This window comes from Glycine soja, chromosome 8 (genome assembly GCF_004193775.1).
Source record: "Glycine soja cultivar W05 chromosome 8, ASM419377v2, whole genome shotgun sequence".
NCBI lineage: Eukaryota > Viridiplantae > Streptophyta > Magnoliopsida > Fabales > Fabaceae > Glycine > Glycine soja.
This window is the reverse complement of record NC_041009.1, coordinates 45,016,025-45,030,580: the sequence shown is the minus strand read 5'-3', so window position 1 is coordinate 45,030,580 and position 14,556 is coordinate 45,016,025. Positions and strand designations below refer to the sequence as shown.

Sequence of the window (14,556 nt, the reverse complement as noted above, 5' to 3'; positions counted from 1 at the left end):
AATTTAATTTTAATTGTTTTACAATGAGATTTTAATTTTTCATCTAATCAAACATCTTATTTTATATTTCCTTTTTCTCCTATGTATTTTCCAAATCCATACCCTTTTTGCTTCCATAGTTTTATTGACTTTTCTCTTTCTTCTTCATTAAGTCACAAAACAACAAAGTATAATATTTTTTAATTGTATTTAATTATTATTATTATGAGATAATTTATTTTCATTAGAATTTTCTTTTCCTCTTCATTATGGGACAAAATGATAAAATATAATATTTCTTTTAATTATATTTATTTATTATTTTTATTATAAGGTAATTGTTTGAAAAATATTTCAAGTACCTTTTTCAAAAAGTTAGTTCATTCGATCATCCTTCACCAATGATACAAAGATAACTTGTAAATTAACTAACATTTATCCTTGATAACAAAAAAGTAGGGGAAAGATAATGGTCCATTCGGGAATTAAATTTTTATGGATACACCAAGTGAAAAGTTAATTTTAATTAAAAACAAATGAGACTTTTGTTTCCCATTTTACCAAAAAATTCTACATTTCCTTTTTTTCCCATCAATTTATTTATTTTTTACTTTTGTTGATTTTTCCTTTCTTCTTTATTAAGGGACAAAATGACAAAGTACAATAATTGCTTATGCAAACTACACAAATCCCTCACCATTACATTGATCCTAGTAGTTATGTCTTGCCATTTAAAGCATTTTGCACCTTTTATAAGTAAAATATTTCATGATCATCATTTTATTATTGTTTATTTAGATCTCTTTTTTTTTAGACAAGATATAAATGAGAAAGTACTAAAAAATGTACATAAAGAGTATTTAAAACATAGCTAGAACATGATTATTTCACCATTAAGCACAAATTTCAAGTACTTGACTAATTAATATCCGCAATCAGCAATTTGCACTTGCATTTCAAACTCCAAATAAGATCAATTGGACAAAAAAATAACATTCCAAGTTGAGCTCTGAGAATTTGAAAAGATTCAAGATAAAAATAACACTTCACCGGGTAAAGGACAAAAAAATAAACACTTTTACACCAGTTGAGCTCTGCATATACTCAGATTTTTCAAACTAAATTTCGTTCTACACCTATAATTAACATCAAGTTGTCTGGAATTTTCAATAAGAAACATTCCAAAAGCCACACCAAGAATACCCACTATATTAGTAATTACGGTATCAAAAGCCTTTAGTATCATGGACACCATTTAGGGGAGACTGAGTGTAACATCTAACAAAATTCACTCAGTCTCTATGTCAGTTTCTAATGCTTGATGTTATCATACGTACAAAACCTAGATATGACCCCTAACATTCTCTTTTACACTTGGAGGACACTTTTGAACGCTTCCTAGATGATCCAGTACCAGTCACACTAGCTTTTCTTTTTTTAAAATCACCATTACTAAGAGAATCAAGGGCTGCTTTACATGTTTTGCTGTACTGAACAACATTGGTCACAATGGCATAGGTAGTGACATCACTTCTAGGCGTCAAGATGGCCTTTCTCTCAATAACAGCATTCTGACCACATCTTGATTCCAGAACCGCCTTGTCTCTCAGCTTTTGGAATATGTAGTCCTTATCAAAGTCAAAGCAGTCAGTTGAAACCTGCAATGATAAATTTTCAGGTATGGTGTTAGCTAGAGCCCCAGACAAATTTTAAGCATAATGCAAAACCTTCATTTTTGGATAAAAGAAAAGAGTTTAATGAGTGTGCATTGTCATTTTACACTGTCAATCAATCAAAAATCACATTTAATATGACTGTTAAGGTAATTATTGTAAAAGTCAACAAATTCGCCGTACATGGTTGTTTGTAATTGAAAAACTGTAAAATTGTTTTACATTGTGCATGCACTATTTTCTCAAACGAAAAATAGCATTAGACATAAAGAAAACAACGAGAAATGTATAATGTTGATTCAACCTCCATCCCTCCTAAAGAGTGGGATTTTTAAATAAAAATGGTGTTTCCCGAACTAGCATTGTCACTTTTAATTCACCTATTATGGAAAGCAAGACATCATAAGAGAAGATAGGTAAAAGTTGCACAATAAATCTCACCTTAAAATCAACAGGGACATCAATTTCAAGGGATGAGCAACCACAACCATCGCTAAAGTTGAGTTTCAGAACCATTTCAAATGCTTTGTTATATGCTGTTCTCCTGAGATATCAGTCAACCATATGTAAGGAAGAAGGTGCAAGCCATTACATCTATTGTGAGAATCTACAATTAAGCAACACAAAGAAATGAAGGATTCTGTTCCAAAATTCTAGAATTCACCTAGATTTTCACAATTCTTCAAAATCAGTTTTATCTCGTCTAGTTCACAAGGACCAATAAACTGAGTAAAAATTGGATCAATGGCACAAAGAAACACATTGCATAGTGTGTGAAAACCTTTTAAGCCGAAATGGTTGCTTATCCAGAATGGCTGCTTTGTAATCTTCCCTGTCCAAGAAGGAGATCTGCAGCACAAGGACAGATACACTAGTCAAATTCTAGGCTTAATCCTAATTAATTTCAAATACATAATAACCCTATCAAGAACCAACTTTCATGAAGGCTCTTGGATTAATGTACATGAATGATTTTGTTATATATCTTAGCATCTCTCTTCAAGAAGCTTTTAGGTTTTAAATGTGGACATTGCATTAGCCCACTTTTACCATGTCTTGAAGTTCATCTTTTATTTAAAAGAACGGTGGTGGCAAGGATCAAACTTAGACCCCTTTGATCATTGGAGGCTCTAACCCCATGTCAAAAACCATTTTTCCCCAAAACTTAAGTTGTTGGGTGAAGGCACATGAATGATTTTATCACATCTCTTAAGAAACCCCAAGACAATAAAGAAATTAAAAAATTGGAGTAAACTCCCAATATATTATTCCATATACCAAATAATCCTGATATCCATATTCTATATATTGTTATTTTTATCCCATTCAACATAAGTTTCACCTACAAGTAATGATATGAGCAAGGGATCCAACATCAAGATTTCCAAAAAAACACAATGAGCAAACTAGGAATGGAGTTACTATTTTAAAAAAACATTAATACACCTCAAAAGTCAGTCTGGCCAACTAGAAATGTGGATATAAAAGAATACAAGCAGAAAGAGATTCAGCATATGAATTCACCTCAACAGACTCGATGAAAGGCAATGCTGCTTTTTGTCCATGAACACTTGCAACCTGGAGAGTCCAGTTCACATATCTTTCATCTGCAATGCAAGTTAACAGACCGTGTAAGACACACACACACACACACACATATATATCAATGCCTCATGCAATAGCTAGTCATTACAGTATCCTAGTACTTGGTTGTGTAATGTGTGCAGTCCTCAACCAAGAATTATGAGAATATGAACAAGGAAACCAATTTCTGAAGACAGGATAAAATGAGTCGACAGAAAATATCAGGAATAAGAAGACACTAATTCTATTATGTAAAAAAGAAGCTTTGTCCAGTAATTTCGACATAATAAGAAATCTGAGAGGCAGTTGGTTTTAGTTTAGAAGAACTGATGGTAACTATTGATATAAAAAAAAGTACAGAATCTTCCTCATTGAAGCTAGAAAATTGTATTATCAACTTAAATATCCTCCTGTTATAACATGAAATAAATTGAAACTTATGAAGAGTCTTAGGTGGATCCATGAATACAAGTTATGATTTTCACAGCTTGCAACAGCACATGGCATTGAAGAATCAAATATTAAGTTCATATTAGTTTGAACACGTATGTAGCATTGTGAGTATGTATTAACATATTGAATGCATTTGAATTCAAGAACATGCTGAGATATAACTAAAAAGTTACAATTAAACATTGGTTACCGTTGCTCAAAGCTTGCACTAGAATAATCTGGAAAAGATCAATCCTGACAAATGGATGAATCTGCATATTAAGCTGGTCCATGACACCCGCAATTACCTGCTCCAGTTGGAATTAAAGCATGTTAAAATGCATTAAAGTATATCTGCATTTATTCCTAATGACAACTAAAAACCAAGCCACTTATCTACCTCAAACTGAAAATCTTAGGATATGAAAACATAAGAAAAATTTTAAATAAAGAAAATAGATAAGGATTGATATTTTGGCATGCCATATACATTAACAAACTGGAACACAAAGGAATTCATCAACATGGTGAAAAAAGACCTGAATGATTGCTTAATTTCTTTTTTCTTTTTAGGAAAAAAAAGCTCCATGATTGTATTTTTAATGTTGTTCTCATGGAATGCTAGTAATGTGCACACCGGTGTCTACCCTAATCACCAACATCAAACATATTCATACTAGATAATAATTTTGCAGTATTAATATAAAAAGGTTACAGGTTATGTCAATAGAAGTTTAATTAAAGGATAAATTATTGCTAAGTATCTGCTGTTTGTGTTTAATGTTAGAAAACAACTTTCTTCAACTCTAAATGAATCAAATTCTAGGTTGAGTGTTTGACACTACAAGTCATAATACATACAACTTGAATACATGTACTTGTCTCTACCATTGGCTATCTATCAGTGCTTTTTCACAACATTAACATCAGTGTAAACTTTAATACAGAAATCTCAGGGAAAAAAACACAAAAACAATGAAAAAGAAAACATCTATGATCAAGGATTCAGATCAAATACCTTATCTACAAACCCATGTATGACTAAACTGGCTTTTTTGTCCTTTGGAGTTTTCTGTAGAGTTCAAACATTTATAGTTTAGATGTTAACAATAATGAACAATTATATAAGTATGATAAAAAAAAAAAACTCAGCAACTTGGAAGCCAGACAGCATGTTCAAGAAAGGAGTTGATTTATAACATAATTACATAGTTAAACTTTGATAGCATCATAGCTCTAACAACAATAAACATCCCAGAATTTTAAGACATTCTATTGTCTTAGAATGTGGGTTTGGGCCTAACTCAACCCCAAGCTAGCTCATAGGGTGAGGGTTGCCTCCTACTTATATACTCTATTTTAGCCTTATCTCTAGCCGATATGAGACTTAAGTTTTTCTCAACAATGATAGCATGTTGATAAACTGATATTTTGATATCATAATAGAAAATATAATTGGCCAATAGAATCTCTGAGCACTAACAAATACTTATAGCCAAAGACCCTGACAAACCCTAACTAACTCTAACAATCTCTAAATATCTATTGTAACTAACTAACAAATAGAGTTAACTTACAAATTATATAATGTAACTGACAGCTGTACTAACTAACAGGAGTTAACTCTAACAGACAGAGTTAACTTACAGAGTATACACACATTTAGAAAATAAGGTTTATCTTGACCACTTTGGATTTGTCAAACTGCCAGTAAATTGGGGCACTCTCAATTATGTTTACAACATGCATAAGCTGATCATAACAGTCAAGCCAAAGATTTGTTACATAGTACTAGCAAGAACTATGATTGCAGTGACAAATGAGGAAATCATAAGGATCAAACTAGAAACGCACAGCAGGATGCAACAGAAATTAATGCAACAAGAAGAAATGAGTACATATTAAGTCTGAGAATTAATAAAAGTAATACAGTGGAAGAACTCTTCTACTGTCACGGAGCCAAGCTACTACAGAGAGCTATTTCACTCCATTCAGAACTATCATAATGTTTTCCATGTGATACCCCTATTACCCCACATTCCCACCTATATACTACCGTAAACCACAAATCAGTAACAACCCTCTTCTTTATTTCTCTCTCTCTGTCAACTCAGCATTCTGTCATTCCTCCCTTTATTCTTCCAAGTGTAAACTCTCCAAACCTTGAGGCCACGTGCCAACTGATATAAACAGCTGATCCTTGAGATCCAATGACCCCTTTTTGGGCCATAAGAGAGAATGAACTAAATACAAACTTACATAGATTTCAATTGCTAATCTAGTAAGTGGAGCAATAGCATTATTGTTCTCTCAAAGCAAAAACAGCAACTTTAACATTTTTTCTTAACTATTATAATTTCATGTTAGCAAAAAAAACAAAAACGAGTAGAAAATAAGAGGTCTCTACCTCTTAAAACAGCAAAGAAAACTTCATTTTAGAAGTTAGGAGATGGTGTCAAACTAAATTAACGTATAGAAGCTAGCTAAGAAACTAAAAAGGAGAAACATACCTGGAGATTTACAATAACAACTTTACCCCCACCACGAAGTGCTTTCAGAGGCAAGTTGCATGCTGGAGTTATTTGTAAACTGCATTGAGATTTTAGCCATGATATATCAAATAAAAAAATATAGCAAAGCAAAATATTTTCGAAAAATATAAAAAATTGATCATGCACGACTCATTGATATCCCCTTCAAAGACATGAAATATGGCCACAGATTTATTTTTCAAATTGGTTAAATGTATTGCTAGCATAATATGGCCATGATAAAACAAACCGTACAAATCCATCACCGTAAATTCTAATTATGCTGTAAAATTGCCCTCCAAAGTAATAAGATACCTATTGTCTATTGAACTTAACCACACATGCCACAATTGCTGTGATTCTACATATAACTATGTTAAAGAGGGTTCAAGCTCGGGCTGTTCATTTTGGAAGAGATTAAGCAAAACCTGAAGATCCCTTTCACTTATCACTCTAATGCAAGAAGTCAGTTTCTCAGTACACTTAGGAATTACTAGAGCAGTAAAGCTTTTGCCACAAAACTTAAGCCAATGCTTATCAGGTCTGTTTAAAAATAGACTTGTTCTATTTTTACCCATTTAACAATAAGCAATTAAGCGCCTACAAGTGTGGACAAAAATGTAAGGAGAGAGAAATAGACATAACAATAGCATAGTACTGAAAAAAAAACTATAGAAGAAAAAAGAAAATTAAAATAAAATTGTTGGAGTGATAGGAAAAAAGTTATTACCTTGTACCCAGGCATAACACTATATCTGCCTGTTTGCAATGCTTCTCAGCAGGATTCATCTCCTTTGAAGGCAATGCATCCTGTACATGCAAGGACATAAACTCATTTAAAGGGAAACACGGATATGCAGTCAAAAAAGTTTATCAACATGTCCATAATCATCCACCCAGACACAATAATTTTCACAAACATCAACAACTAGTCAGTGTCACTTAATGGTTAGCTACGCTAAGGACAATAAGGGTCAATGTAAAACTTCAACTAGACCCCAGAATAAAATCTTTTCTATTTTTGAGCGAGCATCTCTGGGACTTGTGTATGTGTCCTTTTGTCTAGAAGTTTATAAATCTTGTATCATATATTATTATATAATTGAGGCCTGGTGGTGAAAGACTAGCATTCCTGAGAGACCAATAAAACAGTATGCTAGTTGCAGGAAAACAAAGAACCTCAAGCAAGTTTGCAAACCTTTGGCAATTACCAGTCACTGTTATGATTTCTTACAACGTCCACCCACCACCAACGGATTAAAATCAAGCCACAATACTAAAACACCATGTCATGAATCCAAATTTAAACTTTAAAGCAGCTTAAAAGAAGGACAATCATAGCAACTTGCAAAGTGGAGAAAAGGCAGATAATTTCATGATTGGTTTTAAACAGAAACCACTTTTGGTTTATATTGAAATTTTAAAAGACATTCCAACTAATAGCAAGTCAAGGCTAAATGACCATTTTGATCCTGTATCTTTTTTTTTTTTGTTTAGTTTGGTCTTTTATCTTTTAAAAAGTTCGTTTTGATCCTTTATCATATTTAAAAGGTTCAAATTGGTCTTTTACCTTTTCAAAAGTTCACTTTGGTACCTCATCTTATTTAAAGGGTTCAAAATGGTCTTTTATGTGAGTCTTATTCGAAGGACAAAGTTGAATATATTCAAATAGTTGAAGGACCATTATGAATCTTTAAATAAGATAAGGTACCAAAGTGAATTTTTTAAAAGATAAATATCCATTTTAAACCTTTTAAATAAGATAAAGGATCAAAATGATCATTTAGCCACAAGTCCGTATTCCTCCAATCGGCATGATCAACAATCGACCCATGAATATTTTTATTCATCTTTGAGTTCAGGGAAGATCAAAGGTGAGAGGCATAATTGTATCTAGTCTCAGCAAAAAACAGCAGAAAAGCTTTTGTCTCTGGTTCAATATCTTAAAGAAATAGAAGCCATTATTCTCTTCAGTTGTCTATAGATGAAGCAAGGGCAAAATAAACATCTAACAACACCTACTCGCATCTCTTACAAGCACATTAGTTATGCAATGATGATTTTTTGGCCAAATATTCATGTAAAGAAAAGATATCAATCAAACTTTATTGCAGTAATAGGATTGGTTTGAAATTCTATTTCAATACCAAAGTAAACAACAAAACCCATGTGGCACAACTTGCAACCAAAATGAATCATAATTTTTGAGACTCAACCAAATTACTGTCAAGCAAATGAAAAATGTAGTACCTCCCAGTCAAGGACTGTATCCTTAAGTCTTGTCCCACATTTGGCAACTGAACAACGCCTTGATGTCTCCTTTAAACCGATAGTTTCTACCTCAAAATCACGAAAGTACCTCAAAGATGTTTCAATTACACAATTAGATTACAATTCTTTTTTTAAGGGATAATATTTTGAAAAATGACAATGTGATAGTGTTACATAAACACCAAAAAGTAGACAAATTTTTTTTTATAAAAGGTCACCCAAAGGTGGCTATGTAGCATCTGTACAACATGAGTGAGATGGATATTCTTGACAGGTAGAAGTTTTAGTGTGCAAAACTAAATATTGAAGAAAAGAAGGCATAATAGAAATGACTAAAACAAACATGAACCAAAGTCACCACATGATTGGCTTAATGCAAGAAAAAGACAAACCAGGCCAAGTTTGTAGCAGAATCTACAAATATAGTATAAGAAATAAGAAACAAACGATTAAAATATAGAAACTACAGGGTAGAACTTTATTGATGAAAGAAATGTAGTTGTTTTTGTTTTGCTGATAATTACTAGCATCTGCATTATAAATATTCATAGCTTCATGGAAGAAATTTGATTGAATATGCTAGATTAATTAAATCCTACTTAGAGGAAGCTTATGCAAAACTAGGATGTGATGAGCAATCAAATCTTACTCTTCTCCACAAGAAGGGCATGTCTCCATGAAGGAATTCCCGTGCAATTCAGCAAGTTTCTCCCTTGGTATTCCAGATCGAAGATGGAGACCATCAACATTCTATCATAAGAAAATAAAAAGATGGCTAAACCACAATTCAACAAATTATTACCTGCACAAAATTACTTCAAAAAGCTAAAATATTTACATATCCAAAGAAAATGAGAATATACATAGAACAAAAACGCAATAACTCTACCTGACTGATGACGAACTTCAAAATACCAGCCTTTTCTAATTCAACCAGAGCCATGTGTGTCAAGCTTGGTGCTGCACGATGAAATGGCAGTGATGCTTCCGGCAGGGCTTTACCTTCACGCTGCAACAATAAAGATAATCGGATAAGAAGATTCCCATATGAAGTACGTAAACAACAAAAAAAAGATTTTGATTTCTAAAAGAATGAGTACTAACAAATAATAATAGTATCTGACTTTCTTTTTTATAGTTTGGCACAACTATATCAGTTATATTATATTTTGCCTCTTACTTTGGTAGAAAAATCTATATTCAAAGTTCAAACACACCAGCTTCTTTCTTTTTGTTGGAAAACAAATTCACTAGACACCATAGAACACATATTGCCCATGTTAATTGTTAGGGTTGCCAACAAATCAAGTGCAATCGCAACTAGAACAATAAATACTTATATTAACTGCTTTGAATGTTCATCTAAGCAAGCATAAGCATAATGGGCACATAAGTTAAAATTTCTCATATTCCAATTCCCAACAAAAAATTGGAGGTTCCTATCTTGATTATGGGATACCTTCTTGAACATTTATTTCAATTTCAAGAAACTTGGCAACAGTATATCCTTGACTGAGAAATACTATTCGAACCAAGTCAAGTTGAAATTGATAGAATATACTATGGTTTATGTATTGAAATTAAAAAAGCAATGAATTCTAAAACAGATGCACTATATTCTTGTGTTCACATCACTACAAAAAAAATATGTATACTTCAAACTGGTTAATCAACTTCTCTGCCAATAATATGAGAATATATAATCTGGAATTTAAGAAATATAGAAAAATTCATAGTATATATATTGAAACTACAAAAATATTAATAACACTGTTCTCATTAGCATTTACATTCTAAATCTAATAGAAATTGCTGAGTCAAGCATACATTCACAACCGTATGAATCACCTAAAGGAATAAAATTTTAATTTTGATTATAGTAAAAGCATTTCCAAGCTTCAAAATCATCACCTGAAGCGTCCAAATTCCCTTGGGACCTCGAAAATCAGGTATACCACAAGAAGTTGAAATTCCTGCACCTGTAAACACCACTAGATGCTTACTCTGCAAGTAGAAAAAGAAAACAAATTAAGACTGACTATATAAAAACTTAAAGCAGAGAAAGGAAACTCCCCAATATCAACATAAGTTAGTAGCTGCAACCAATACCTTTTTTATCATGATAGCAAGTTGATCTATCTGCCAGGAAAGAAAAGTTATGTTAGCATATGAAGCATTAATTTTGGTTCAGGGTAGATAATGATTCCCTTTTTTTTACACATATGTATACTCTTTAGAATGAAATGAAGGAAACTTTTCACTAGGTGATACTCTTTCAAAAGAAATTGAAGCCTGACAGACTTCTACTTTGTACCAAAATCTTGCATAGGGTATCATCAGCACATGTTCATAACTGGAAAGATATATTGTATCTCTAAGGTACATAACCATTCAACTGTCTAACACTGTAAAGGTTTGGATCAACCAACAGCTGACAATGCCAATAAACATATCAACTTGCACAAACAAATATATGCATGCTACCTGTGGATCGTAAATCAGTAAGCTCTTTCTTAACTGTTGAAATTCATAAACAAGCCTAAAGTTTTATTCATTTTTAAGATGGTAAATTAAAAACTAAGATGACAACCCTGGCATCTACCAGGCCATAGCTATTCCATACAAAAAGGAATGATGCAAACAGAAATGAAAAACTTGAACAACCCCCAGCAATATCATCAAGAACAAAGTTTCAATTCAACTTCAACCCCCTAGGCTAACAAATCCAGATGGCACCCTAACAGGGGAGTAATTGCTACCAAACAACAAAACACAACCTCCCTTTTCTGATGAAAACCATACTGAAAAAAGTAATTAGTGAACATACAAGTACAACAACTTTATGCAAGACAACAAGTCATGTCTAACATATACGGATAATAGCATCACCAATATTAATCATCTTCAGTTTATCAACCAATTGTCTATCAAAAAACCTTCCCACATTGTGGTGAAACACAATTCCAAAAATACCTAAGCACTTACCTGGCCAACATTTCAATGTTTCAAAGCATTAATCACTCAATCAAAACCCTCATACTAGGTCACCTATCCAAACCATGGTTTAAAAAAACTGTCTGGGACCGCGATTTTGGCTGCAACATCAAGGTTTTTGGGCTCACCACAACCACAATTGCGGTTGCATTTACCCGTGATTTCCTGCAATGTCAAGGATCGCCACAAAACCACAACTTTGACGCCAATTTAAAACCTCATTCCAAAGTATTCGTCATCCTAATCCAGAATTACAAACACTCACAATCATGCATGTGATCACAAAAACACCACCAAATTCCATCCAAATTTCATCCTAATCACCCCAAAACCACTAAATTAAAGCCATTATCAACCAAACGTGCAGCACATAACAACAAACAACACAAAGCATCATTTCATGGCAGTGAAGGGCCTCTCCAAGAAGCAACCAACAGACACAAAAGCTGCACACGAGAGATCAACATCATCCATAGAATTTATCACAGGCAATAGGGGCACAAGAACAAGATATGGGAGCTTCTAGAAGGAGAATGGAGACAAGGGACCCACTTTCTCTCGCAAAACATGGGATGGGTCGAAATATTCGACCATTCCAACGTTGCCCACATCTTCTATGTAGGAAAGCTTCTCGGCATACCCCAGAGACATGGTTGATTGGTGACTCAATGTGCTGTGATGACAGAAATTCTCTCCAAGTCCCTCACTTTCTCTCTTTCTCTCTCAGAGGAAATTGAGAAGAAGTGTGCTTTGTTCTTCAAACACGGAGAGAGAGAAAGAGAAACAGTTGTTTCTTTTAAGGAGACCCCAACAGGCCAATGTACTCTCGTACACACTGTATCATCCCCTGCAACATTATGATTTATGAAGCACAAGCACATATCACAAGCATTTAATTACAACAACTCATTTTCTAAAAATAGTATCTTTTTCTTGATGTTTATTAAAATAAAAATCATTTACCTTAAATACTATTCCATACATCTCTTAGTAAATGTTAGACTATAATAAAACTAACTTAAAAGATTAACGGAAAATCGGAAAAAAATAGTTGAAAGTTAAAAAAAACTAATTTTTTAAAGAAAATGTATTGAATAAAATTAATTTTTGAAGTGACTGAAAAATAAAAATATAAATGAGATATTTAAATAAGTAATAAGAAAATTAAATAAATATTTTAAATAAAAAATATAATAAAATATAAAAAGTTAAAGATTTGTAGTTGATAAAACTAAGTGAAAAACTAATAAAAAGTTAAAAAATTAGTTAAAAGTTAAAAAAAAATTAGCAAGTAATTTAGCTAGAAACCGGCAAGAAGTAAGTGAAAATATAAATAATGTATTTAAAAAAATAAAAAAAATAGAATAAATATTTTAAAGATAAAAATAAAATATAAAAAGTTAGAATTTAATATTTAAAAAATATTATTTTAAATAAAATTTCAAAAAATATTAAAAATTATTAAAAATAATTATTTATCCAACAATCAAATAAATTTTTTATCAAATAAATAAAAACTAAAAACCAGCTGTGGATCGTAAATCAGTAAGCTCTTTCTTAACTGTTGAAATTCATAAACAAGCCTAAAGTTTTATTCATTTTTAAGATGGTAAATTAAAAACTAAGATGACAACCCTGGCATCTACCAGGCCATAGCTATTCCATACCATTATAATATTTTCTTGAATGAAGTTGTTGTTGTACCGCTTGGTTTCCAAAAAAATAATAATAAGATTAATCTCGTAAAACTGTTGCACTCATTCATTTATCGTTTTTTATGAACTATAAAAAAAAAGTTAGAATAATACTTATTATGTAACAGATAAAATTATTTTACTTAAGATTATGATAGGATGTGGATATAGGTTAGGATTAGCTAAAATATTGATCCATTTAAATGTGAACTTATTTAGCCTGATTTGTTTGTGTTTAGTATGTAGATTAACAAGTTAGTCCACGAGCTAATAATTACGTTTTTAAATATGATTTATTTTTATATAATTTTATTTGTGCATTTGGATAATTGCTAATTGATGTTTGATTAATGTATGTTTACCTTCCTTCTAGTATTTGAATATTTATAATTTTTTTAGGTAAGAAGTTAGAGATATCCCCAAAAAAAGTTAGAGATATTAATATTAAGCTTTTTTTATATTGTATTTCATGTTTGAATGACATAGTCAAAAAGTTATTTTAGATTTTACTATTTTATCAATCCATGCATATTTTCTTTTACTTTTTTTAATATTATTTTAGACATTTTTTTATTTTTTTTTATCATTTTTTAATATTTTTTCATTTCAACTTCAGAACATTTTTACTTTTTTTTTTCAAAATTTTATTTTTTTTATAATTAGGCTCGCAGCCAGCCCTTTGATTTGTGGACTAGGGTATGTATGGTCCAGCTTTTTTTGAGTTTTTCTTTTTCTTTTAAGGAAAAATTAGTCCAAATATCTATTCATAAAAGCTCTTTAAAATAAAGGTAACTTAATTTTATTAAAGAAGATATGAAAAAAGGAGCATAAAAATAAGCTCTCTTGAGCAAAATTTTTATAGCTTTTTGCTGGCTTATGTGCAAACTCCAGCCTTCGAATCCCAACTTCTTACTATTTTTTTTATTATAATAAATTTTTAAAAAGTCTGCAATGTTTTTATGCGGTAATATATTTCTTTTTTCAAGTCATCTAGCGTAAAATATGTCATTATAACATATATGTATTTTTTATTAAAAAAAATCATTATCCGTTTCATATTATAGAATTATTATTACAATTATTTTATTATAGAAATACTATTATATGTTTATTATTTTCAAAATAGCATTAAAATAAAATTTTATTAACTGAAGTAATTTTTGAAAATTTTAAAATTATTATTTTAAATACTTGTATTTTTTATTTATTTTGTTATCGTTAAAATAATTTTACAGTTAATTTCTTTTATTTTATAAATATAATTTTTATAGGACAAGATAATTTTAAATAAAACTAAAGTCATTTTTAACAAACAACTTTTGGCTTAAAAAAAAACCAAACAAACAAACAACTTTTAATTTAAAAGGAGCTTTCAAGTTAAAAGTAAAAATAAAAATT

The 14,556-nt window shown here is 31.1% G+C and overlaps 1 protein-coding gene across 1 annotated transcript; it reads right to left on the bottom strand.

The window, feature by feature from the left end:
* Positions 1 to 969: 969 nt before the first annotated feature.
* Positions 970 to 12,316, bottom strand: LOC114423528 (NAD-dependent protein deacetylase SRT1-like). Its single transcript, XM_028390324.1, has 14 exons — positions 12,017 to 12,316; positions 10,580 to 10,609; positions 10,382 to 10,474; positions 9,360 to 9,479; positions 9,120 to 9,220; positions 8,450 to 8,558; positions 6,930 to 7,009; positions 6,179 to 6,257; positions 4,687 to 4,740; positions 3,880 to 3,976; positions 3,177 to 3,259; positions 2,434 to 2,501; positions 2,094 to 2,196; positions 970 to 1,637 (listed from the first exon to the last, which is right to left on the bottom strand). Exons 1-14 carry the CDS (start codon positions 12,113 to 12,115, stop codon positions 1,335 to 1,337), a joined length of 1,419 nt encoding a protein of 472 aa, XP_028246125.1. The 5' UTR covers positions 12,116 to 12,316; the 3' UTR covers positions 970 to 1,334.
* Between the last annotated feature and the right edge of the window lie 2,240 nt (positions 12,317 to 14,556).

What these genes read in the sequence shown, in the direction of transcription:
- LOC114423528 (XM_028390324.1), bottom strand. Translation starts at nt 12,115, where the DNA reads ATGTCTCTGGGGTATGCCGAGAAGCTTTCCTACATAGAAGATGTGGGC. An exon ending in TTGCTATCATGATAAAAAAG is followed by an intron (nt 10,475 to 10,579) that starts GTATTGGTTGCA and finishes TTCTACTTGCAG; the next exon opens with AGTAAGCATCTAGTGGTGTT. An exon ending in TTGTTATTGTAAATCTCCAG is followed by an intron (nt 4,741 to 6,178) that starts GTATGTTTCTCC and finishes TGAACTCTACAG; the next exon opens with AAAACTCCAAAGGACAAAAA.